This window comes from Nycticebus coucang, chromosome 11 (genome assembly GCF_027406575.1).
Source record: "Nycticebus coucang isolate mNycCou1 chromosome 11, mNycCou1.pri, whole genome shotgun sequence".
Taxonomy (NCBI): domain Eukaryota; kingdom Metazoa; phylum Chordata; class Mammalia; order Primates; family Lorisidae; genus Nycticebus; species Nycticebus coucang.
The window spans coordinates 19184165-19211383 of NC_069790.1; the positions used below are offsets into that span (position 1 = coordinate 19184165).

At 42.2% G+C, this 27219-nt stretch overlaps 1 protein-coding gene across 8 annotated transcripts in view; it reads left to right on the forward strand.

Moving 5' to 3' along the window:
• Positions 1-27219, forward strand: part of ELMO1 (engulfment and cell motility 1) — a 576900-nt gene that overhangs the window by 207899 nt on the left and 341782 nt on the right. For all 8 annotated transcript variants that reach the window (XM_053608836.1, XM_053608837.1, XM_053608839.1 and 5 more), the window contains 6 exons: positions 355-454; positions 8229-8380; positions 11159-11237; positions 17154-17204; positions 20855-20977; positions 23006-23137. In XM_053608836.1, the coding sequence (XP_053464811.1) occupies positions 355-454; positions 8229-8380; positions 11159-11237; positions 17154-17204; positions 20855-20977; positions 23006-23137 (637 nt within the window). The remainder of the gene's footprint in view (positions 1-354; positions 455-8228; positions 8381-11158; positions 11238-17153; positions 17205-20854; positions 20978-23005; positions 23138-27219) is intronic.

Sequence of the window (27219 nt, forward strand, 5' to 3'; positions counted from 1 at the left end):
GCCTGACCTCTGCCATGCTGCCTGCCTCTTCCTGTTGCTCAGGCTAAGGAGGAGTCAGACCCCCAAAGTATCTGGGACTACCGGCGCTTGCCACAATGCCTGGCTAGTTTTTCTATGTTTAGTAGAGACAGGGTCTTGCTTTTGCTCTGGCTGGTCTTGAACTCCTGAGCTCAGGCGATCCACCTGCCTGGGCCTCCTGGAGTGTTCGGATTACAGGCATGAGCCACCGTGCCTGGCCCAAATGTCTTTTCAAATTGTGCTTGGGCTCACTTTTGCAAAGCTTTCTTGCATCTGTGTCTCGCCTCATGCTCAGCTTTGGGGCTCATGCCTCTTGTACCCACTTCTGTTTTGCAGCTTTGGAGACATGCTGTCCTTTACCCTGACAGCCTTCGTCGAGCTGATGGACCATGGCATAGTGTCCTGGGACACGTTTTCTGTGGCGTTCATTAAGAAGGTAATACAGATTGTGCTTCCTGGGCTTAATGGATTTCCTTCCTCTATTGGTCGTGTTCTCTGCTTTGAGGATATTTTATTATTGTTTCCTTTTTTTAAATGCTAAGAGGTGGGTGTGGTTTATGATAGTATTGCATATGTGGGGTCAGGATGCCAAAATTCTCTATGAAAATGATATTTTGTCCCCATGGGAATTATAAGGGACGGCATATGAGGACCCATAGCTCTGGGAAATCAGTGTGTCACATTGCTAATAACTGCACGAGTGTCTGATTCCCTGTGCGTGACTCTGATGGTCTCTAGAGTTGAGCAGAGTTTTTAATGTTCTTCTTGAACCTTTCATCCTCAATGTGGTGTTTGTGGGAAGGGAAAGAGGCAACGTATAGAGATTTGAAGCAGGGATATGCGAGGGGGCATCCTGGGCAGAGTGAGCCTGGTGCACTCGTGGTGTGAACAACGTCTCAGGCATCAACCAGTTCCGCTGGCTCCTCCTTTGGGAAGAACCTAATGACGGTGGATCTGGTGGTGGGTGGGGAGGGCAGAAGAGCCCCCATTATTCTCTGCAAAATAGAGACAGGTCTATCAACTTCTGTTTCCATTTTTCTGACCAAAGAGAAGTAATCCTGATCTTCAGAATCTTAAATGTAGCATTGAAGCATAAGTGATTCCTATTTATGAACTTATTTTTTCCCTCTCTTTGTATTTCTGAAATGAAATCGTTTATAAATGTTTTGGCATTTCCACCCCCCTCTCTCCTGTGTTAGGAATAAAGAGATGTTTGGAATTCACAAGTTTATTTTATAAGTATAGATTACTGGGAAGGATTATCTAAAATAAAGAATTTCCGTGAATCTGTGTAAGCTGGAAAATCAAAGCAAAGTCCAGTAAGGTTCACTTGAAGTTTAAATCCTTTTATTTTCTTTTTCTTTCTTTCTTTTTTTTTTTTGTAGAGACAGAGTCTCACTATACCGCCCTCGGGTAGAGTGCCGTGGCGTCACACGGCTCACAGCAACCTCTAACTCTTGGGCTTACGTGATTCTCTTGCTTTAGCCTCCCGAGCGGCTGGGACTACAGGCGCGTGCCACAACGCCCGGCTATTTTTTTGTTGCAGTTTGGCCGGGGCTGGGTTTGAACCCGCCACCTTCGGCATATGGGGCCAGCGCCCTACTCACTGAGCCACAGGTGCCGCCTAAATCCTTTTATTTTCAAATAGCAGCAGACGAAGTTGCATAAAAGTGACACAGAATTTTCGGTATGCCTTCTATCCAGCTTCCCCCATGTTAACGTTTTGCATAATGATAGTACAGCTATTGAAATGAAATAAATTAGCAGGCTGCAATACCTTCATGTGATTTCACTGTTTCCTGCTCATGTTTTTCTCTGATTGAGGATCTGATCTAGGATCCACATTGAATTTGGTTGTCATATCTCTTTAGCATCTTCCAATCTGTGACAGTCCCTCAGTTTTCCCTTGTCATTCATGACTTTGACATTGGCTAGTTATTTTGTAGAATGTCCCTCAGTTTGGATTTGTGTGTATTTGCCTCATGGTTAAATGAAGGAAGGTTCTGCAGTTTGGGGGGGAAGTGCCCCAGAAGCAACGGTGCGTCCTTCCCAGGGCATCCCCCTCTGCCGTCCTTGATGTCGGTTTGTCTTCTTGATGGTGATTTCCCCTTGGTTACTTGGCTGAGGTGGTATCTGTTGGGTGCTCTCACCTTGAAGTTACTGCTTTTATTTTTTAATTAATCAGTATCTTGGGGGAAATGCTGCCTTGAATTGAAGGGCATAGGATAGCTCAAGGCTGTGCAGTGAGGGGCTGGGATTGGAGGCCTGACGGGTTGCATGCCTGCTCTATATTGCATGTTTATTTAAGTTAAGTGCTTTCTTGACATACCTCTGGACCCTCTTTCCTTATAGCCAAGTTCATAAAGCCAAGGGAATCGTGTAGAAGACACACCATAAAGGAGTAAGCTGCTTTTTGCTTAGTGGTATAAATTGTTAAACAGAAAAGAATCTATTATAGATGAAAAAGCCAACAATTGCTATGTTTGTAAAATGCCTTCCTTAGGCGGTAGCCAGGAGTGTACATGTTAGATTCAGAGAGCAGACAATGAATTGCTATGTTCTGTCTCCCTAAGTTCTAGAGAAGCAAGTTGGAACCTAAAGATACTGGGGTTTGTGGATTTTCTTACCCTAGACAAAAATTTTTACTCTTTGTGAATTTATAGCAGGCCTTCTTTTCCACATCCAAATTGCCCTGCTTGTCTGTTATTAGAGCCTCTCTTGCTGTAGAATGTGACAACGATGTTGTGCTGAATGTGAATTCCTTGAAGTTATGTTGTCCTTTCACTGACATTAGCTCTTTTGATTCCCAGCAGCAATCCTTTCCAGAACAGAACAGACAGTCTTGTTAATTCTGGTCGGGAGGCGGGGAGTGCAGTGGCTCACAGGGGTTGAGTGAGGTCATGTAGTGAGTGGGGTGTCCTTGGTCACATGGCTCAGGGCTCTTTCCCAATTAGCATGTACCTGTAATTTCTGAGTGCAAAAAGTGGTTCCCGGAGCCTGGTTTAACCAGCATTGTCCCTTACTTATCCCTGACCTTACTAGTAAAGTGATTTCTTCCGTTCTCTGTTCCCCAGAGAGCTCCGGTATGTCCCTATATCAGCACTTATCACATTTCTGTGAATTTTGTGTACACTCGACTATTTCTCCCAATAGATGGTTAGCTGAGGAAGGCAGAGACACGGCTTCTCCGTCACTGTATCAATCGTCGGGGCTTGGCACAGAGTAAGGGCTTAATACATTTCTGTGAAATAAATGAATGAAATTTGCTTAAGAACCACTAACAGCAAAAACAACAACCAAAAAAACAACTTGAAGAAGAGAAGGAATACAGCGGTACTGTGTTTAAGTATGTTTTAAGGCAAATTTCACTTCTGAGTGGAAAGGAATTGCAAAGCTGTGTTTCTTTAAATGGTGTCAGTAGTAGTCAGAGAGGATGACAGTAATTTAATTTTCTAACTTCTTAAGAAAAGAGTTTTTCTTCACTGAAATTAAATCAAGAATTACATTAAGTCTAAAGTAGCAAAGATAAGCACTTAAAAAATGAAATATTTTTAAAAAGCAACACAATTCATTCCATGTCCTCATTCTTAGTCATTATGTTTTCATTGCATTGCTATATAGAGATCTCTTATATGAATTTGAAAAATAGTCATCAAGAAATTACTTAATTTTTTTGGTAAGGTTAACTTTTTTTTATTCATTAGCTGGACCGGATTCAGCACTTCGACAACCCAGGAATTGTATGCAGGCAACTGTCTTTTAAATGAGGCTTTATCTCCACAAAAATCAACTAGGAAATAGGCTGACAAAAGCTGTCTATCCCTGTGGTCTAGAGTTGGCTTCCTATTAATGCCAAATTCATACCACTTTGGAGAAATATTTTTTCCCTGCCAGCCTCAATCTCCTCTATTACTTTATCTGTTTTGTTTTGTGAGGATCTAGATTCTAGTTAACACATTTTGGTTGCAACAAATAACATCGTTTCATAAATACTCTGAAACTTGGAATCCCTTGATGCCAATATATAATGTCATTGCTTTTTAAAGGCTTGGCTACTCAAGAAGAGGGTAGGAAAACGCGAAGAAGAAAAAAAGAAAAAAAATAAAAGTTTCTGCTGTGTTGTGAGCTGGTTTTCCCCCAGCCAAGTATAACATCAGTGCCTTCTCTCGGAAGGAAACTTTCTTATAAATGCTCTTGAAATCTTAGCTGTGCAGGAGAACCTGGCTCACCCTGAAAATGTTTTTAGTGCCTGGACAAACATCCTGCCACTTTGGTTTAGAGACCTGAGAATTTTTTCCCTTAAAAACTTGAGAGATTTATGGGCCTCTACTTGAATAATTTAAAATATGGGAGTAGAGCACCATGCTTCCTGTGGTTCCATAGGTTTTGATAGCATGGGAAAATGTTAAGATTTTACTCTAAGTGATTCTAAGAAGTCTTTATTGGATCATTGGTTCCCTGAGGCCCATGCCCCATTCTTAAAAGTTACTTATATATTCCTATGTTTTATCTAGGTTAACATTTTTTTTTTTGTAGCCCTCGGTAGAGTGCCGTGGCGTCACACGGCTCACAGCAACCTCCAGCTCTTGGGCTTACGTGATTCTCCTGCCTCAGGCTCCCTAGCAGCTGGGACTACAGGCGCCCGCCACAACGCCTGGCTATTTTTTTTGTTGTTGTTGTTGTTGTTGCAGTTTGGCAGGGGCTGGGTTTGAACCCGCCACCCTCGGTATATGGGGCCGGCACCCTACTCACTGAGCCACAGGCGCCGCCATAGGTAACATTTTTCAATGAATGAGCAGCACGAGGAGATAATACATATGTATATGTGTGTGTGATTATATATATATGTAAGTATGTAATTATCGCTAACTCCTCTTAATTCTTCCTTGTGATATAGGCTGACTTAGGCTGGCTCACCTGTGTCAACCAAAAGTGCGGTTATGGAGCCAGGGAGAAACTGAAGACAAAGAAACCCATTATTAATTTTTTGAGGGACAAAGGAAATTTAAATTTAACCAAGCAGTCTCTAACCTTCTATAGCTATACTAAGATCTGTAGTTTTCAAACTGGACGTAGAAAATAACATTTGTTCATTCACTGATAAGGAGTTCGTCTCGAGTTCTTTTATTACATCTGCTTGGATTAGCCCCTTTGCCTTGGTTATTCATACTCATTATGAGAAAGTATTAGATCATTAAAATGTCTGGTTAAAACCACTGACAAATTAGGCAAAAGAAAGGAGTTGATTTTAAAAAAGAAATGACTAGCAGCTGCTCCAGAATTAGACACAGGACACTAACAAATTTTGGCTGCCCTCTGTGTCTGGCAGGTACTCGGCTGGGTGTGTTACATAGGATGCGCGTTTCGTGACATGCTTTAGGATTGCTGAGATAATTGGATTCTGTATGTCAAGGAAGAGGTAAATTAATTTTGGAGGATACCTTCATGAAAATAAGGGATTAGTTCAATGTATCGAAATGGCAAATGGAAATGGAACATGTACATGGATATAAATATGCTTGAATGATAGCAAAGACCACACATTATTTCGTACCACTGAGCAAATCCGGTGGGCACACAGAAGAGTCGATGATTTGTAGATAACTTTCAGACCATCATAAGAAGGTGTACTTCATATCAGAAAACATGGATAGTTCTAATTGAATATTCTGACAATGGAAATATTGTCAAAAGGATATTTATGGAAGTAGTGGGTAAATTTCCACTTGATGGAAAACTTGAACATAGAAGGAATTGAAGAAGTCGGACCAGTGGGCTAATGTTGAGTGTATACACTGACTATCAGAAGGGAGGGATAGAAGACAGGGAGCTGGGCATATTATGTATTAATCACTAACAATCAGGGATACTTGGAAAAGGGTAATAATTAGGAAGGAAGGAATGGGATGACAATGAGATTGATTTTTTTTTTTAACCCCATTGAAATTTAGGCTTTGTTGGAATATCCAAATGGAGGTATCCTTTTGGGTGCCAGGAGTAAGCATTTAATACACTTCATAGTAAGTAGTCTTTTATCTCTAACTGCTAGACTATCAGGTTCTTGAAGTTACAAACTAAGTGAGTGTTGCTCATTTTTGTAGCTCCAGACCTGGAAGACAGAGCCAGCCTGTTTTATTTTTTTACGTGTAATAAAAGGAATTAATGAACAAATATGGACTGAATGAAAAAAGGAGATGGAGGGTGGAGGGAGATTGATGGCATCATCAGCAGGGGAGTCTCCATGGAGACCTAAGGCACATCCAGATTTAAGAAGTGAAGACAAAAAGGGGAGCCGCGAGTGAGGAGGAAATAAGTGCAGAGAAAACTCTAAGGATTGTCAGTGGAATTCTTTATGAGTTCTTCAGTTTCCTAATACCAGTGCCAAGAATCATGCTGAGATCATGAAGTTGGGGGGGGGGGCGGGTAGGTGACGATGGAGAAGTCAGGGAGTTTATATTCTGTTTAGAAGTGGCCTGAGTTCTTATTAAACAAGGGACACAGCATAAGGGTAATTGGATTTTTGTCAGTGAAAGATGGCTCTAAAGCAAGAGAAGTGGCCTTGCATAGTGGATTTGGTAGACTGAGCAGACTGTGAGGACTAAGGCAAGGACTTGCCAGAGACTGTAAACATGATACATTTATTAGGTATGAGAGTAGTGAAAGCAGTTTTTTGGGAATCTTAAAGCTCCCCTACTTTTCCTACTGTATCATATATATATATATATATGAATTTTGAGACAGAGTCTCAGTATGTCACCCTGCGTAGAGTGCTGTGGTGTCACAGCTCACAGCAACTTCCAACTCTTGGGCTTAAGCGATTCTCTTGCCTCAGCCTCCCAAGTAGCTGAGACTACAGGCACCCACCACAACGCCCAGCTGTTTTGTTGTTGTTGTCATTATTGTTTAGCAGGCCTGGGCCGGATTTGAACCCACCAGGCTCAGTGTATGTGGTGGCACCCTAACCACGGAGCTATGGGTGCTGAGCCCCTGCTGTTCATATTATAAAATAATACCTTTTTAGAATGTAAAATCACAATGTCGCTATATTTCTTCACATCATTTATTTCCCACCTCTTGAGGTCCAGGTATATCTAAGGGCAGGGAAGGTGTTGGTATTTGCACCTCCCACCCTTGCTTTCACCGGGGCCAGTGAACTAAAGGCCATTGGGATGGAAATTGGGTGTTGCCATGGGTGCGTCATTCACATTTCATCATGGACAAGTGTGGAGAGGGGATAAGGAGAGGGGTTGATGGCGAAAAAGAAAGGGAGAAATTTGTGTTGACAGAGGGAAGCAGCAAGTGTTTACTTGTGATGGAACCAAGTTTATTTAGCTTTTAAGAAAGCAGTCATTACGTTGATATAATAATGGCCTTTTATTGTATGTTGTCAACAGACAGTAATAACTTTTAATGAAGCCCATAAAATAAAACCTTTATGGTGCCCATGTGTTTGGATTGCTGTGATCCATTTTTCTCACCCTTATTTTATTTCCCTCTTACAATGTGATTTATTACGTTTGGGGCTTTAGTGATTAATTCCTTTGGGAATGTATTTTAGAGCTTAACGTCATATTTTGACTTTTAGCACTATGAACTTAAACGATTCCCTTTTTGCTACATTTGGGAGGGATGAAAAGGATTTATTTTAACTGTAAGAAGTTAGAAGAAGGGAGTGAAGAGTTTTTTGTTTAGGAATAGCAGTGAGAGTGGCCCTTAACTGAAAAGTTGCCAGTTGAATTGTATCCATGAGTGTGATTTGTGTGAGTCCCTTAAGAACACAAAAGCAACAAAATAAGGACATAAAAGTCACGGATTATGTGGATAAAGGAGCATCTGGAATGGAGGAGGAGGGCTATTAGTATATGTTGAAATTACTGCCTCAGTCGGTACAATACACCTGTTGAAATTGTCTGCTCCTGGAAGCTGAAACTCAGAATGATAATCCTGGAAAACCAGAAGGAATAATTCCCTGAAGGTGTCTATTTTTAAAAAAATCATTGAAATACAGAAAAATAACATAAATCCTGCTCTGTAATGATGTCAAGAACAGTGGTTGGCTTGATGCAGTTCTTGCTATTTTCCAGTGATTTCAGGTAACCTCAATGTCTGCTGTTTCTTAAATGAGGTCCCGATTTATTTTATTTGCTCCCTTTTCCACTTCTCTGCTCTACTTAGCATGAACAGTCAATTTCTCCCGCTTGCATTTTCAGATAGCCAGTTTTGTGAATAAGTCAGCCATAGACCTCTCCATCCTGCAGCGGTCCTTGGCAATTTTGGAGTCAATGGTACTCAACAGTCATGACCTCTACCAGAAGGTGGCGCAGGAGATCACCATCGGCCAACTCATTCCACATCTTCAAGGGTAAGTGTGCTCCAGTGGCTCTGGGGAGGGGACATGCGTCGGGAATGCAGCCACAATGATGCCCTAGGAAACACTTTGTGTTGGTTCAATTAAATGTGCAGAAAAATAATCTCTTTTTGGCATGTAACCAAACCATATGTTGCACTGGGACGGCCTGGTGCCTTCCCTCTGGCCTGCTCCCCTTGGGGAAATGAGGTCTGTGTTTGTCTCTGGTGCCCGGCCCTTAGCAGGTTTTCAGTTTCGATGCATGTTGGTACATACTAGCAGAGTTTTACCTTTAATAAGACACAATAGGGAGATGTGTTCTCTTAAGTTCTCAATAGACTCTTTCCCTAATCATGTAAGATAATGTTTCTTGTGATATAATGAGTATCTTCCTAGTTGATTAGAAATTTTATGTTAGGCATTTTGTAGTAAGAATTCTTTTCTCTCTCTCTTTTTTTTTGAGACAGAGTCTCACTTTTGTCACCCTCAGAAGAGTGCCGTGGTGTCACTGCTCATGTCAACCTCAAACTCTTGGGCTTATGCGAGTGATTCTCTTGCCTCAGCCTCCCAAGTAGCTGGGACTACAGGTGCCTGCCACAACTCCCAGCTATTTTTAGAGATGAGGTCTCACGCTGGCTCAGGCTGGTCTCGAACTTGTGAGCTCAGGCAATCCACCACCTCGGCCTCCCAGAGTGCTAGGGTTAAAGGTGTGAAACACTCGGCCTAGCCTGTAGTAAGAATTTTTAAAGAATTTATTTATATCGGGGCAGCGCCTGTGGCTCAGTGAGTAGGGCGCTGGACCCATGTACCGAGGGTGGCAGCTTCAAACCTGGCCCTGGACAAACTGCAAACAAAAAAAATAAAATAACCAGGCATTGTGGCAGGTGCCTGTAGTCACAGCTACTCAGGAGGCTGAGGCAAGAGAATGGCCTAAGCCCAAGAGCTGGAGGTTGCTGTGAGCTGTGATGCCACGACACTCCACCAAAGGAGACAAAGTGAGACTCTGTATCTACAAAAAAAAAAAGAATTTAATTATATCATTATTTGTTTGGAGGCAGGAGGATGACTGGCATTTAAAAGTTCTTCCTTAGCTAGGCTCAAGGTGATCATAATGACCTTCTTCTTTTGTATTTAAAAATATATCTATAGATGTATATTTTTCCTAGTGGCTTGAACTACACAGTGGAACTAAGACAGCTGCCCTTGCAGCCCTCTCTTGGAGCTGTTTCTCCATCTTTCCTCCTTTCGGTAACTAGTAAGGTTGTCTCTGATGATACCAACCTGAGACAGAGTCTTCTGTTTGGTGCTACTTTAGAAATTAAAGTAGTTTGGGTTGTGGGTGGCAACAAACAATTGTGAGCTAGCTTACACAAGAAAAGGAGTTATTAAAGGATACTGGCATGCCATGAAGAATCCAGAAAAAACTGGAATAGCTAAGCCTTGAGAAGGAGAGAAACTGTGGCTTCCCCGGAGTGCTCAGCGACAGGTCTTTCTCAGCCTGTTGGCTGGTGCTAGAGGGACCCAACTCCCAACAGCTCACTGGCTGGCTCTCTCAGTCACATTTGCAAATTCTCAAGAAGAAACCTGATGGAGTCCTTTGGATTGGTGGTGCAGGGTGGGAGCATGTGTACCTGTTTAGCGGTTCTCTGAAATGTTCAGTGTTGTGTTTGTAATATAAACTACTAAAGTACGTTACTTGGAGGCAGGAGGGTGATCATCCGCATTTAAAACTGAAGTCCCAGAAGCTGTGGATTGTGGCCTCAGTGAAAGTTACCACGTTCTTCAAGATGATGATTTTGATGTGTAACCTCTGTAGAAATGACTCGTTCTGCATTTTCCTGAATGTGAAATGAATTAACTTTACATTTTGTATCTTTTTTCTGAATCTTAAGGGCACACATGTTCATTTACAAAGCACTTCACCAAAGTGGAGAGTTCATTATTCATCAAGCCTTGTGCTAAAGATTTCATGTGCATAATCTATTTTATCTTCAAAGCAGCAATCCCATAAAATAGATGTGTTCTTGCCCATATTGCAGATGAGGTGTTTGGGGGATCCCCGTGAACTTATCCAAAGCCACACGGCCAGCCTGTGCTGAACTGGGTTTTGAATCTCATCCTGCCAAAGGTGTTCTAAGCAACACCTCTCCCTCACCGGCCTGATAAATTAGCCCTAAATATAGTTTGCCGTCCACTCTTTGTTTATGCCATGGATCCTTCCCTTTACTATTTACCATGTTAGATCTATGCTTCATTTGAAATTTCTAATTTCTTTCCAGTGAAAAGCAAATTTATAAACATAAATTACCTAGTCTTTTGGTTATTAAAAAGTTTCTATGTGGAAATAGATTTTTAGAATATGTAATATCATGGCCATGGAGACAAAGTAATTTCTTTTAAATTAGCCCAGGGATGTGGCGACTTCTAGAGCTATTTGCTGATACACTTTACACATCACACGGAAGATTCCACTGACCCATCCACACACCCAACTCCTGCTGCTGCTGCCCCAATTCCTGCCGCTCCTGGGTTCATGCTTTAATCCTAACAGAGCAGAAGGCTGCCTGTGATTCTGGGTAATCTTCACCGTGCGGCATACTGTCCCGTTAGTAACGGTAATTGCACACCTACTGTATTTCCAGCCTGTGATGGGTGAAATACGTTCTCTAGGCCCTGCCTTTCTCTCCGGCCTTTTTTTTTTTTTGGCTGGGGGAAATGTAATTTTGAACCTCATAATGGTCCAACTCAGGGGTAGCCTCTTCTGACTTTCCTTATTGTCCTATATCTTTACAGGCTGGATCAAGAAATCCAAACCTATACCATTGCAGTAATTAATGCACTTTTTCTGAAGGCTCCTGATGAGAAGAGGCAGGTAAGTTACATATCTTTAGTCTTAAGACTTGTGTCCGGGGCTGGGAACTTGTCATGCAGAGAGCACCCTTTCCTTCCCACCTGGGGGACATCTTGAGCCATGCTGCTGCTTCTGGCCACAGGTGGGAGTGGCTGTGCTCTGCAGCTTGTAGCTGGAAATCCAGGGTGTAGCTGGCACTGCAGGATCCTTCACAAATCCAGAGGGAAGCAGGTGGAAAGGATGGCCTTGACTGATGAAGGAGTGTTCCAGCAGCCCACGTGGCCACTGTGGTGCAGAAGAGATGGAAACCCTGGGGATAGTCCATTATTTCAAGGGATGCTCATGAGGTTGAGTGAAGTGTTTCTTTGCTTTCTGAGTTAAGAAACTGAGATCCTAGGAGGTGTGTCACACTTTATTCAGGAAGAGGAGGAAATGGAAACGTGAGGGGGCAGGAGAAGAAATATGCAGATTGCTACTGCTGAGATAACTTCATTCATGTCAGAGGGGACTCTCTATGAAACTTACTCCTGTGAGGATGTCCAGGAGGAGCAGACAGTCCACTTTCCCTCAGTTTAAAAACAGGAGGTAACTCTTTAATGTACATATTTGAAACCTCTTCCTAGTCTCTTTTGTCTATAGACCCTTTTCTTTTCTTTCTTTCTTTTTTTTTTAACTGGGGAAAGGACCATAACAGAGGATTAGGATGTAGAAGAGGTGGTCGCACTTCAAAATCCACTGACGATTTTTCTAGCAATATACCATATAATATGTTAACTCAGTCCCAATTCACTTCCTTTAAAGACTAGGTGGAAATACAAGCTCTTTCAACCATTAGAAAGTGTGCTGTGGAGCTTGACAGCAGTTACCAATGGGATGTTTTAGAAGCATTTAGAAAGTGAACCTGCTACTGAACACGGTGTCAGAAATTTTACTTTATTTGTTCATTACTGAGGATTTTAAACCTTGGTAATTTTAAGCCTTGGTGACTAAATGTGAGGGATTCTGGGTTGTTTTCCATTAGAATTGCTTGCACATTCTGGGGTGGCTAGGTTTGCACAGGGAGCAGTGTCACTTTCTAGTTTCCTTATGTTTGACTTGGTGCTGGCTGGAGCCAGGAGGAGGTGCCTGCCCTCTCCTGTACAGGAGGTGTGCTCTTAACCTGTATGGGAGGCGTGCTCTTAACCAGGGTGGATTTTGAAGGATAGCTTTGCAGGTCTGAGATGGAATCATGGATAGGGCTGCACGTTTGATATTTTTATCTAAATACTGAGCTGACAGTAACTCCCAGAAAATACTGATACTGAGCGGACGGTAACTCCCAGGCAGCCCAGGAATTTGCCCGGCCGCTCTCCCTGTGGGCAGCCACAACCATTCGAGGAGCTTGACCCTTCCACTGGTCACACCAAGGACTTTTAGCCAAACCATCCAGTAGCTGAGTGTGGAGTGAAGGCTAAGGAAGGCTGAATTCTAGTCTCAACTCTTGGAAATTTCCTTTCCCATCTGTGAAAGAAGAGGTTGGATTAGACGCAGTGGTTCTCAACCTTCCTAATGCCACGGCCCTTTAATATAGTTCCTGTGGGTTGCAACCCACAGGTTGAGAACCGCTGGATTAGAGGAAATGAAAGTTCATGCCCATCCCAGGGGCTATGGCTTCACTTGGGTCTCTGGGTCTGTACATTTGTTATATTGCTATACATCACAGGACTGTTAAATTGTGGGATTCGACTCTCATGATTATGAACAAGTAGGGAATCGGGCACATTCTGTACTGACTGCAGACATTGACAACAGGGAAGTGTAATGGAATACCAATGTAACATTCTGTTGAGCTCTATAAATGAAATTATTTTTGAAAATTATGTAATATGAGACTGGTAGGAAACTGTTTTGGCTATGAATTGCTACTCACAAAGGGTAGTCTAATCACCTTAAACCATTTAAGAAAACAATCCAATTTAGAAAAAGAATGTATGAATAATCCAGTAGAAATTTACAAATTCTTATATAATTAATTCAATTTTTCTTTTTGTTGTTGTTGTTTTTTGAGACAGTCTCATTTTGTCACCCTTGGTAGAGCGCTATGGCGTCATAGCTCACAGCAACCTCAAACTCTTTGATCTCAAGTGATCTTCTTGCTTCAGCCTCCCAAGTAGCTGGTACTACAGGTGCCCCCTACACACCTGGCTATTTTTTTTAGAGATTGAATCTTGCTCTTGCTCAGGTTGGTCTCTGTTTCCTGAGCTCAAGCAATCCACCTGCCTCAGCCTCTCCAGAGTGCTGGGATTACAGTGTGAGCTAGCGTGTCTGGCCCAATTAATTCGATCTTTGAGTGACAAATAGCTCCAAGGTGTTTACCTGCCCATGGAAAATTAACCATAACTCTATAAACTGTTGAATTTAAGACTGTTATTTTTAGAAATAAAAGGGGCCTTTATAGTTTTTAAATTTTTAACAAAAAATTTCAGTGAGTTACAAGAGAGTTAGCTCTGAAAAACAGTTTCAGGTTCATAATGAAGAAAAGTTTGTATGGTATTATTTTTCTGAAAGTCAGTGGAGGCCTATAAAGCAGATTAAGCTAATTGTTGTCATCCTTTGGGTTGATATGGATTATATCAACAGCTGAGCACATACACCCTAACCTGGATTTTATATTATAAGTAATTTAAAGTTTTACCTGGTCTAAATTAGACATTGACATTTTTATTGGTATATGTTATAAAAAACAAAAAGTTCTGGGGTTTTTTTGGGCAAATAGTATAATTTCCTAAAGTCTGCCCTTAATGGTAGTATTATTGAGTCTGCCGTGTGTTTTATAGTTTGTTATTTCACTTTTTTCTTGTATTGAGAGAAAGCTGTATCAGTTCTCTTTTACGAAGGAAGGAGACTGATAGGGAGTAAAGAACTTGACCCGGTCGCTGAGCTGGTCAGGATCAGTTAGAACCCTGCCTGTCCCCAATTGAGTGTGGCTCTCATCCCAGGGCATGCTGATCCAGGTGGTGTCACCCACAGAATCCTCTTGTATTTGCCAAGTAAACAACTTTTGTAAGCCTGAAGGATACCACTGAACCCATTCTCTCAGTCCGATTAGATTAAAATATAATCTAAGCATTTATTATTGGATTTGCTGGGATACTTTTTTTATTTGTTTGTTTAAAGCCTTAGGACAGTGTATAAGTTCCACTTCAGCCACATACTTTTATTTATTTCAGCATCTCTTTGTGATGTGGGGGGTCAAATATATTCATAATGACTCCATTATTTTGTATATTTTTTAAAATATGTAAAATTAATTTGAAATGCTTTTGAACAATGGCTTATTTTTGGTTTGACTACAGAAAAATACCACCCAGACAGCTGGACCTGAGTGATGTTTTCCTTTGCGTCCCTGGTGTAGGCCTTACTGAGAGAGCCCTGCACCAGGGTCTGGGGGGTAACTCCCTTCTCTGGGGATGTTTTCTGCTCCCTTGTAGGTGGAGGCCATGATTCTCATCCCTCTGGGACACAGGGGATCCTGTCCCTGCACAGAGGGAGAGAAGGGGTGCATTCCTTTTGTGGGGGAGTGGGTGGCTGTTAGGTGGGCAGATGCATCCTTTTCCTTACAACTACTTGCTATTATCAGTTTACTGTTTCAATGGGAAATATGTTGGTGAGATCCCTTCTGAGTTTCTCTACAAATACCAATGGTTTTGATAAATATTGTTTTAAAACCTTACTAGTTAAAAGATGTAGTAGGAAATCAGAAAATATAGATTCTAAAGGAAGAAGTTTGAAAGATTCTTGTGATTGAATTCCTAAAGAACCACTACAATTACTCACAACTCTTGTGACTTGAATGGTGCCGTGTCCCATTTTGTTCTATGCCAATATTCTCCTACATATATTATTTTTTCACCAAATGTGAGTCTACTACATGCGCTGTTTAAACCTGCTTTTAAAACTAAACAATATTTTGTGGACATCTTTTCATGTCAGTGTATCTATATCCATTTTTATATCTATCTATACCTCTGTATGATTTTGATGCTACAAAATATTCCCCAGGGAGTCTCGCATTTACTCAGACAATTCTCTAATATTAGACAAAAAAAAAAAAAAAATCCCATGATGTAGACAGAGATATTTCCATTTTCTTCTGACTGAGCGCCTGTTCCTTAGAAGGGTAGTATTAAATATTCATTGGTTCTTTTATCAAACATTTATTGTCTGCTCTGTGCCAGACATTGTGGAATACAAAGAAGACTAGGACAGTGTCTGTGCCCGTGAGCAGCCTGTGCAAAAGATAAATATTGCAAACAGATAATTAAAACAATTGCTCTAGTGGAAGTTGGAAATATATTGTCCCTTCTAACTTAGTTTAAAATTTTATGAATTGATAGGCTAAAATGGTAATGGAGGAATTCTTCTTTCTTTTTCTTATTTTTGTGTCTATTGGGAGTCATTTAATTTTATAAAAGAAAAGAAATTAAGACAACTGTAGGATCCCTTGGGCCTTTGTAATCTGATTCAAGGTAAACAACATCAACAAAAATGACCCATGGGCCTTGCTATTTAGATCAGAAAGAAAGCACAGCTTTCTATCCCCCATCCCATGGTTCCTTCCAGGTGACCATTTACCTTGTTTCTGAATGTGTCTTTACCAATACTTTCTTGTTTTCGAGAACAAGGAAGAGGACCTGGTATTGCATTTCGATTTCAGTGCCGGCTAGCCATTCTGAATCGCCTTCCAGGAGTTAGGCACTTTTCAGTGCAGTGGGTCGGCAGTGTGTGGAAATACAGCTGCCGGCCGCTAACAGTGGCCTGCGCATTTCCATTCCTCCTTCTCTCCTGCTTGCTTTCCTTTCTGTGGTGCCAGTGATGCCGGTCGGTTGATGTAGAGAGCAATGTTGACATCCTTGGTTGTCCTCTGACTGTAGGTCACTCTCGTCCCCTTGTCAGCACTCAGTGGGCCCTGCTGTCCTAAACCACACCTGTCTGGCCCCTGCTTACGTGCCTCTCATAGCGTCTCCCCTGTGTTCTTGGTTCTCTTTGTTGTCAGCTAGTTTATTCTAACCTGGGTAGAATTCAGGGTTGTGCTTTTTAATTGTAGCTTGGTTTCTTCTCTACTCAGGAGGAGTAGAAACATGAAAAACACCTCCCACTCCCACCCCCGCCAAAAAGCAATAGTCAAGTGTCTTCCTGAATATGAGCAGGAGTTTTACTTTTGATTGCATGCACCCAGATTGTGCTCGACTATTTAATTTCCAGTAAAATTGACTACTTGTCAATATTTAGAAAGGGAGCCTGTGAATCATTTCAGGTAGTAAAATTACTGCTGATCGTCTGTGCCAGTCGGGAGAGGCCAAAGCACAACTTGCAGAAATGAGGCCCAGCAGAGCGAAGCTGGGTATGGACTACAGAGCTTTGCATCAGCCTGGAGAGAGGCTCCTTGTTAAAACTCTTCTCTGACGACTTGCATGGCCTCTTTGCAAGTCCTAAAGTATCTGCTACTCACTCTTTGGTTTTGCAGAGATTAAGATGAAATGGTTTTCCTAAAACTTAGATCTTTAAAGCGATGGTTCTCTAATATTGCAGCTCCTTGCTGCAGACAGCTGTTGCCTAATTAAAGCTTTCTGCACATCTATCTTCTAATAAAAATGACGTCTTTCTAATGGAGAACTATTGCTTTGGTTTGGAGTGCTTGATTTTTATTCAGTGCTCACCTTTTTCCAGAAGGAGGAAATAACTAAAAAAAAAAAAAAAGAAAGAAAAGAAAGAAAGAAAAAGAAGAAGTTTGCAGGTGCCAGAGTTCTTTCCTCCGCCTGTTTGAGTTCATTGTTGCTTCAGAAATACAGCTGATATACAGTCAGGAAACTCAGCGCAGGAGACAGTCACTTTCAGCCACATTGAGATGTATCTTTCTAACCTAAGCCTTTGTGTGGTTGTGTTTTTGTTCGACAGGAGATGGCGAATATTTTGGCTCAGAAGCAATTGCGTTCCATCATTTTAACAGTGAGTACCCATGTGCTGGTGGGAAGGAATGGCTGGGTAGGTTTATCGCTCTCTTCTCAGTCTGTGGTTCACTCTGCAACTTGCTTCTGTGGTGAAGCACCAGGGACTATAAAGAAGTCAAAAGTGTGCTTTGGGAATTGGAATAAGTAAGGCGTTCCCGGAGAGAAGTACCTTATGACTACAAGGTGGGGTCCCTGAAACTTTCAAGAGAGAACGGGAGGGAGCACCTATCCTTCCGGGAGAGGTTAGACATCTCTCCCACTTGGGGCAGGTGAAAGAAAACAGTGCTTAAAAAGCCCACCTGTAGGAGGTTTACTGTCTCAGTGAGAACACTACCTGGAAACACCAGGTAGCCAGAGAAGGCCTGAGATTTTGAGCATGATTTTCTTGGGCTCCCCTGCAAGAGGGAGGAAGGAAAGATATAGGTGGGAACCACTCATTCACTGCAGTGCGAAAATGACCATAAACCTCAGTAGAAAGGAAGCTTTAAATGTTTAGAAAGTTTAGATATAAACCAAAGAGCAAGATTTCCTGAGGCAGGCCTGACCGGACACTTGAAAGAAGCAAGTTTGATTGTCTCCCCTGCTCAAGAAAGAAAGAAGAGGAAAGGGAAGGAAGGAAACATTTCTGTTTGTGGTGATTCCAAAGAGAAGTTCAGGAAGCTTAACCATTAAACACACAGTGTTTTATTTGTTTATTTTTTTTGAGACAGAGTCTCACTATATTGCCCTCAGCGGAGTGCTGTGTATGTCACAGCTCACAGCAACCTCAAATCAAACTTACGGGCTTAAGCGATTCTCTTGCCTCAGCCTCCCGAGTAGCTGGGACTACAGGCACCCGCCACAACGCCCGGCTATTTTTTGCTGCTGCTGCTGCAGTTGTCATTGTTGTTTAGCAGGCCTGGGCTGGGTTTGACCCCACCTGCCTCGACGTATGTGGCTGCTGCCCTACCCACTGAGCCGTGGGCACCACCAACACACACTGTTTTAAAATGTAGGTTTTTTGGGTGGTGCCTGTGGCTCAAGGAGTAGGGCACCGGCCCCCTATACCGGAGGTGGTGGGTTCAAGCCCTGCCTCAGCCAAAAACTGCAACCAAAAAAAGAATAAAAAATAAATAACATGTAGCTTTTATGACTATTTAAGTATGGGGAGGACAGATCAGAAGATGGGTTCCACTGAAAGAAAAGTTTGTTACTTACAGTTCCCAAAAGCAAACAAGGAGAGGAGTGTGGTCAGGGGGCAGAATGCGCCAGATGAAACTGGACAAGAGCCTCTCCTGTGGTTTTGGAAGGAGGAATGGGTGAGGCTCAGAAGCTGGCTCAGCAGCCTAGGATCGGCTAGTATGAATAATTTCGTGGGGCTGTCTCCAGATGTCTAGTACCTGGCCCAGGCTGGTTAAGGCAGGAGACTAGTGAGGATTGGGTGTGGGGGCTCAGGACTGGTTTAGTTTACATGGGAAAGGAGTCATTTATTATCTGTAGCAATTGACTAGGCCGGGGACAGTCATTCTCTCCAGAGTCAGCAAGGTCCTAATGTTAAAACACCAGAAACACGTGGTTAATATACACAATCACAGACACACCCACACACACGCACATGCACACATACTCCAATGCAAGAAAACCATCAAAAACCAAAAGCATTCTGAGAGCTAAGGAAATCAGTGTTCTAGAACCCAAGGCCAATGGTAATGACTGCAATTTGTGATGAAGTCTGATTTTAAACTTCCTGGCTGTGAAGGATGATGAGAAACATATGAGTGTAATTTTTACTGTTTGATAAAACGAGGTTCTTCAGCTCTTTGGGATGACAAACTTTTCTCCCTTTGGATTGAAATCTGACAACTCTGAAATGGGCCCTGGGAGAGCATTCTGGTAGATTCTGGGGCCAATTATGGTTTTGTAGAGGTGCGGAAGGATTCACGATATGGGCATTCTTCATGCTGGCTCCCAATAACAGTACAGCAGCAATATTAAAGTGTAGTTCAGCTGCTGTCGTGCGGCAGTTCAGGCTAGAACGTCCTGAGAAGTAAGTGGCACTGATGACTGTCATCACATTATCTCAAGAACAGTTTCTTCAGTGGGACTTCTTTTAGGAGACGTTGGCGGCTGAAAGTTGGACACTGGGACTCTCTGGCAAGAACGTGAGGTGCTTTTGGCTTGCTAATGGGAGAGACGGCCACACACTGGGATAGTAAGGATGCACTGCTGACCTTCTGTTCTGAGGACTGCGGGGTTGATCACCCTCACCCCCTTGTGTCGCTTCTCTCCCTCTCGCCATTGTGGTCAAGAAATCTGTGTCCTTTTACCTTGCCCGTCCTCTCTTCCTTCAACCCTCATTCTTCCCCTGTCCCTGTTTAATTTGTTCTTTCAGCGCAGTGCTGATTGCCAGGGTGTGGGTGCAGAGGCGTGCCAATTTGGGAGACACTTTCTCCAGTCCTGGCTGTAAGATAATTTTGTTTCCATACTGGACAGCTTGGGCATTCACTGAACAATGCCTTAAGGAAGTCAGTTTGTGGCAATCTACCCAGGAGCTACAATGGAGCACCAAGAGAAATCATCTCTCAGACAGCAAGACATGGCTCAGTCCAGGTGTCTCCAAACTTTTTAAACAGGGGGCCAGTTCACTGTCCCTCAGACCGTTGGAGGGCCGGACTATAGTTAAAAGAAAAAAACAAAAAACTATGAACAAATTCCTATGCACACTGCACATATCTTATTTTGAAGTAAAAAACCCAAACGGGAACAAATATAATCACACCGCCTCATGTGGCCCGCGGGCCGCAGTTTAAGGACCCCTGGTTAGACCTTTTGAAATAACTGATTTGAAGGATTGTTTCACTACACTGCCTGGTTGTTTAACATTTTAAAGTACAGCCAGCATCTCTGCAGAAGAGGCTGCGTGTGAGGCCCAAGGGTTGAATTGGTGGCTGCTGTCCCGTTTCTGGGGTGACAGGCAAAGGCCTATGTATCCAGTCTTCCTGCGATTCCTTTTATATTCTGTTTTCAGTTCTGTTTCTATGGGAGTCATTTTCTTTTTCACGTAATTGTTAACAGGTGAGCAAAGGAACGCACAAGCGTTTGCTCACTGCAGCATGATGGAGGATGTCCGACAGCTCTGACAGTATATTAACTGCAGATTCGGGGGGAATGTGTGTGTTTGTGTGTGTGTGTGCACTGCTTCTAAAACTTTTCCCCATTTGGAAGTGAGCTCACTTGTCACAGACAGTCCTAGAGTAAAATGATGGCAAAATTGCTTCCCCTGTGAATGCACCGTAGGTTCCTCCCTGCATGTGAGGAATGCTTCTGCTGTAGAAATTTGCAGATGCCCTTGTTGTGGGCCTATCTTCTCTTGATTTACATGGCTGCAGCCACTTTCCCATTTCATTCCCTCCTGCACAGAGGAGGTCTTTTCCTGGGATCTGGCCTAAATTCAGGAAGCTTACTAGGCCCTAGAATGTAAAGGAAAGCTCTGGGACCACCTGGGCCCTCACCTTTCTTCAGAATGGTGGGTCCACTGGTCTCCTTCCCCCCTGCCTCCAAATGAAGACTGTGAGGTTCTTTTTCGGGGGTAAATGTAGTTTGCTTTCCTATCTCTCTTCCTTCCTTTCTTTCTTTCTTTATAATTTTGTTTTTGAACTGTTTTCCTAGCATGTCATCCGAGCCCAGCGGGCCATCAACAATGAGATGGCACACCAGCTGTATGTCCTGCAAGTGCTCACCTTTAACCTCCTGGAGGACAGGATGATGACCAAGATGGACCCCCAGGACCAGGTGAGTGCTCAGTGGGTGGCAGTCAGACCACATGAGGGGAGAAAGTATCCTTAAAAGTCTTTCATTGACTAAGCCTGAAGCTAGAAGTTTTTAGATATTATTGATTTATTATGATCTCAGAACTTGGGGCATGACTTGAAAATTTAGGTGAATCTAGGATCATAAAATAGAATAAACTGATTCTTCCCCGAGAGGCCCCAAACACTTGCCTGTTCTCCCTTTATTGATTAACAATCTTGACATCACCTGGCGTGGTCCCAGCACCTTCAGTGGTAATAGCTGCAGAGTCAAGTTCTCAATTAGGGCTACTTGGTAGCTCTGTGTAGCACCTACTATATGGGCTGAGGAAGTAATTTCCAACTTCTGGCAATCAGTGCCAAGCACGGGATCCTTGGCTGACCCTAATTTCTGGGTGGTGTTTTTGTCCTTCGATGTCCGCGGTAACTCTCTGCTAGGTCTGTGGTTGTTGTGCATGAAAGGTTATGTCTCTGCTTAAAAGGCTTTTGGAGAACTTTGCTGGAGAGGGAGAGGAAACAGCTGGGAGCCCTGCCGTAGCACATTTTCAACTTAAACAGCGCTGCAGCTTTGGAAAGGAAAACACTCATTATTAGCACGTGAGGGCCTGATCTGTTGCAGATGTGAACCGCGGATGTGCTGTGTGTAGCTGCCGCAGAATGTTCCTCGTGGTGCGAGGCCGTGTGATTAAGGAGATGATGAAGAGGCTTTGAGAGGCCCAGCGAGTGTGCCCCGTGTTTTTGGCAAGGCCAGTGTAGTCATCCCAGAGACATGAGGCTGTCACCGTAACCACTTCTAGGGAAGGAGACATCGTGTCTTCATACGGAAAGAAACCTCCCTTGTTTGGAAGCCCTTCCTTTTGCTTGCTAAATTTTTTATTGTGGTAAAATATACATAACATTTATTATTGTCACCATTTTTAAGTGTACACTTCAGTGGTAACATTAAGTACATTCACGTTGTTGTGAAACCGTCCCCATCATCCATCTCCAGAGCTCTCCTCATCTTGCAGAACTGAAACTCTAGGGCGGCGCCTGTGGCTCAGTCGGTGCCGGCCCCACATACCGAGGGTGGTGGGTTCAAACCCGGCCCCGGCCGACTGCAACCAAAAATAGCCGGGCGTTGTGGCGGGCGCCTGTAGTCCCAGCTTCTCGGGAGGCTGAGGCAAGAGAATCGCTTAAGCCTGAGAGTTAGAGGTTGCTGTGAGCCATGTGACACCACGGCACTCTACTGAGGGCCATAAAGTGAGACTCTGTCTATACAAAAAAAAAAAGAACTGAAATTCTACACTCATTGAACACCAACTCCCCACTTCCCCCTCCCCCGGCCTTGGAAACCAGCATTCTGCTTTCTGTCTGTGAATTTGACCACCCTGGGTCCTGCACAGAAGTGGAATCAGATAATATTTATCTTTTTGTATCTGGCTTATTTCTCTCAGGATAGTATCTTCAAGGTTCACCCAGGTTGTAGCATCTATTAAGATTTCCTCCCTTTTTAAGGCTGAATAGTATGCCCCTGTCTGTCTGTACCATATTTTGTTTATTCACCCTCCCCTGGATGGATTCTTGGGTTCTTTCCACCTTTGGCCCTTTCTTTCATTTTTATCCAAGATTACTTCTTAGTGGACTTAAGGGTCCCTTGCAAGTCAAACACCGTTTGCCAACTTCGCACGGCTCTCACTTGGTTCCTAAGAGTCCACTATTCCCAGTTCCTCTAGCCTAGCCCTCACCAGTGTGGACCCTCCCATCACATTTGAACCTTTCATTTAGGACTACACGGGGTTGAGAGGACTGTGGTGGAATGCAGCCGGGCTGACCAGCAGGGAGAGTGGCAGAAGGAAGAGCAGTCTGCAAAGCCCTAACTTAGAACATTGGTTCTCTTTTATCTGTTTTTCTTTTGCCTGAATGCCGTGATTCATTTAGACCTTGGGGAAGGAGCGGGTATAAGTAACATCACACAATTAAAGCCGCCTTTTCTCCTCCCCACCTTTTTTTATCTCCCTAACTCCTGCAGGCTCAGAGGGACATCATATTTGAACTTCGAAGAATTGCTTTTGATGCAGAGTCTGAACCCAATAACAGCAGTGGCAGCATAGAAAAACGCAAGTCCATGTACACTCGGGATTATAAGAAGCTTGGCTTCATTGTAAGTAAGCCATCCCAGTAAGCTCTCCTTCCAAGCTCCCCAATCTGACCTCAGCCACATAAATGATGTCTCCTCTGAGCGTGTGGTCCTCTTATGCTTTACAGAATAGTTTCCACATTTCCAGATGTTTAGCTGGTTTAAACAGGATCACATGAAAAATCTCTTATGGCTGCAGTGAAATGGAATAACTTGCACAAGTGTGACTAATACTGAGTTTGTTTATTCAGTTCTGATTAAGTGTAACCAAGAGTAGTTAGCCCGGAATGCATGTAGACTTCATTAAATTCTACTTCACAAGATGCTTAAGGTTCTGTTTGAATTAAACAGATGGCAACTGTTGGCTCTTTTTGTTGGGTCAGTGATTGGATTGTTTACATCAATTTCATATCAGACTCAAATCAAAAGTCTTCTGAAGTTTAATTACAATGCGATTGAAGAAATTTCTGTTTTCCTAAAAGTTTTATCTTGCCATGAATGCTAATAGGTTGTCTCCTAGAGTTTTTTAAGCTTTTTATTTTAGTTTGTGAATCAGAGCACAGCTTCTCCTGAATACAATCTTTTGTTTTTGCTTCTACTTGCATTCTAATCTTGCCTTTATCACCATCAGGTTTCTGATTGACCTTCAGCTAAATCAAATTCTGCAGGTATAAGATTGACTTTCCATTTTACCCTCCATTATAAACAACATGAATGAAATTTTAGCTTGGTTGATTAGAGAGCAGTGGGCATGATTTTATAATTTGAAATATTTCTTGCGTGTGTACACACACAGACACAGTAAATACACACATACACATGTACTATGTACATATCTATATACATAGTCTAATATTAGTATAGATACATAGTTTGACAAAAGATGATATCATGCTTTATGTGTTATTTGGGAAGCCTTTTCCTCCTTGGGAATTTTCTTTGAAAATATTTTTATATTTTATATTTTTACATCCATTGTGTTTTATTGCTAAGAGGTTTTTCATTCTTTAGATACAATACAGTTTATGTAACTAAGTCCTTTTACTGAACAATGTTTTCAAATTATCAATACGTCTGTAATTAACATCTTTGCAGCCCAATATTTATGCACATCCATGATCACATTATTAGGACAAATTTGTGGAACTATAATTTTTACATATTTTCGAAGTTTTCAATATTGCCAGATTGCTTTTTCCACGAACACTGAATAATTTCCACTTTAACTAGCAGTGAATTAGACCATTTTTTAACCGTCTCTAATCACATTTTTTAAACTAAAAAAAAACCCTGATAAGTTATTATTATTATAATTTTTGAGACAAAGTCTCATTTTGTTGCCCTTGGTAGTGTACTATGGCATCCTAGCTCATAGCAACCTCCAATTCTTGGGCCTAAGTGATCCTCTTGTCTTAGCCTCCTGAGTGGCTGGGACTACAGGGACCCGTAGCTGGTACAACGTAGCAGGGTCTCTATCAGCTATTTTTTAGAGACAGGGTCTCAAGTGGCTCAGCGGGTCTCAAACTGAGCTCGGGCAATCCACCCGTCTCAGCCTCCCCAAGTGGTAGGATTACAGGCATGAGCCACTGCGCCCGGCCCAACTGACAAGTTACTTTTTATAATGTTAGTCTGAATATGACATTTTCAATAAGAATACATGTTGAAGATTGTATTCAGGCTTAGCGCCTGTAGTACAGTGGTTATGGCACCAGCCACATACCCCAAGGCTGGCAGATTCGAACCCAGCCTGGGCCAGCTAAACAACAATGACAACTGCAACAAAAAAATTGCAAGGCATTATGGTGGGTGCCTGTAGTCCCAGCTACTTGGGAGGCTGAGGCAAGAGAATCACTTAAACCCAAGGATTTGAGGTTGCTGTGAGCTATGATGTCATGTCCTGTACCAAGGGCAACATAGTGAGACTCTATCTCCAAAAAAAAAAAAAAATGTATTCAGCTTGAAACTTGCATTACAAAGGTATTCTAACATCACTTTTATACCATCGTATCTGATATTTTGACCTTGACATTTTATTTGATCTTTTAGTGAGCTCAATTTTTTAAAAATTTAGCAAAAAGTGCCATGACTAGTGAGGCAAATGAGTTTTGGCTCTTAGGTGTCCAGGCTCCTGGCAGATCTGGACACCTGGTTGTCAGAGCCCCTTTCTTTGCCCGAGATGCAGCCCAGGGAAGGTAAATGGGACTCATTTTGTACCTTTTTTTATATTCAGGCTCTTTTTTCCTTGAAATCACCAAGGTATTCAATGAACCAAAATCTGAGTAACTTTTGTAATGCAGCTCTATCGGTCTTAACAGTATTGTTGATTCTTTGCACACTTTGGTCTTTGGGTGTATCTCAAATCTTAATTTTCTGTGTTTGGTGAATATTCTGTTTCATGAGTACTTTAGGAAGAACGATGCAGGAACTCTTTTAAAAAATGAAAGTTAATTTGATGTGATTTTAAGACCGTTAGCATTACCCGATGATTTGAAAAGTCATTTTAGAAAACGCAAATACATGGAACAGAATAATCAAGAATGTTGGTTTCCTTTATTTTTTCTGTCGTTCTTTCTTTTTGCAATTTTAGTCTATACCCTGCAACTTCCCCCAGGCCACAGTCTTGCATCAGAGTTGAGAAGTTGGAAAGGCTGTTTAGTAATGATTTCTAATGCTGAAAATGATCCAGCAATTTAGACAGGCAGATATTTTCACTTTTGGATAACCAGCCAGCCAGAAACGGACAAGCCTGGGCGAACAGAATCGCGTGCTCTTTGCGCCACCTAGCGACCATCTTGCAAAAACACTGAAAAGCTGAGCCAACGTTCGGCTTCAAAGCCTTAGATGCTGTCAGCAGTGTGGTGCAGAATTCTCTCCGTACTTTCCAAGGAAGAGCAGTCCTGCCTGTTAAACTCCTTACTGAACGTTAAAGACAATTTGAGATGTGGATAATCTTTTGGATCTCTTTGAAGAAAAGTTCAATTCGTTTGATGAAAATCTCTATTTCTTATTTCGTCTCTCCCAAGTAGGCAATGTCCAGAAAGCATTAAATGACATGCTTTTATGAGTCCATTATGCCTAGATTTTAATGTCAGCTTTTCTATTTCCAAGTCCTGGGCTGTATCAGTCGTTTTTAACCTGTTTGGCCATCGGCTGTTAAATTGGGCAGCAACTTTTCTATTTCGAGGCTATTAGAGGGCCCTGCAAGGCCACCTACCGGCCAGCACTAGCATAGCACTTGGAACTGAGGCGCACTCAGCCAAAGGCACCTCCCTTCCTCCCATTTGAAAGGCACACGTCATGGAAATTATAGGCAGCTTTTAAAGTTTTCTAGAAGAAGAAAGGGCCATTTCTTCAACAAGGCAAGAAGAATAGTTTATTAACGGATAATAAACCATAACACCTTTGAGACAACAGGTGGGCCTGACATTCCTTCTCAGCATGGCATCCTCATGGAGCAGATTTTTTCTGATCAAATAATTCTAAAATCTCAAAGTGTTAAGTGGCTTGTATAGTTAGTTGTAACAAACACACACACAAACCTACCTGATTTTATAACAATACTGTTTAATTTTCTAAAATCTCCTAGTTACTCACTCTCTAGCTTCCAAATGGACCAGTCTGGGGTAATACTATCCGTAATTCCTAGGAATGGTGCACATACCCCTCCTGGTGATGGGAGGCAGATTTGCATTTTTAGAATGATTTTATTTGGAGAACAAGATGCAGCGCTATAAACTTTACACTATTGATTGTAATGACCAAAAACTGTGCAAAATAGATTTCATACTCAGTGAAGCATTGTTCAGAATTTGTCTGTCTTCACTCCACTTTATTCCTTCTCTATTTGTGAATTTTACCTTTTGTAGTTTGTTGGAGGAGCATTGAAAAGGCGATGTCTATAGTTCATCTTTCTAATCTTTTCTGAGTCAAGGCAGGTGTTAAAATTGAACAAGCCTTTTTTTTTTCTCTCTTTCTCTCTCTCTTAGTTGCCTTCTTTTCCTCTCCTTTAGATTGACTTGGGAGAAAAATCAACTTATTTTTTTTTTTTTAAAGAAATGGTTTCTGAACAATATAATGTGCTTTAACATCAAAAGTTTTATAAAATT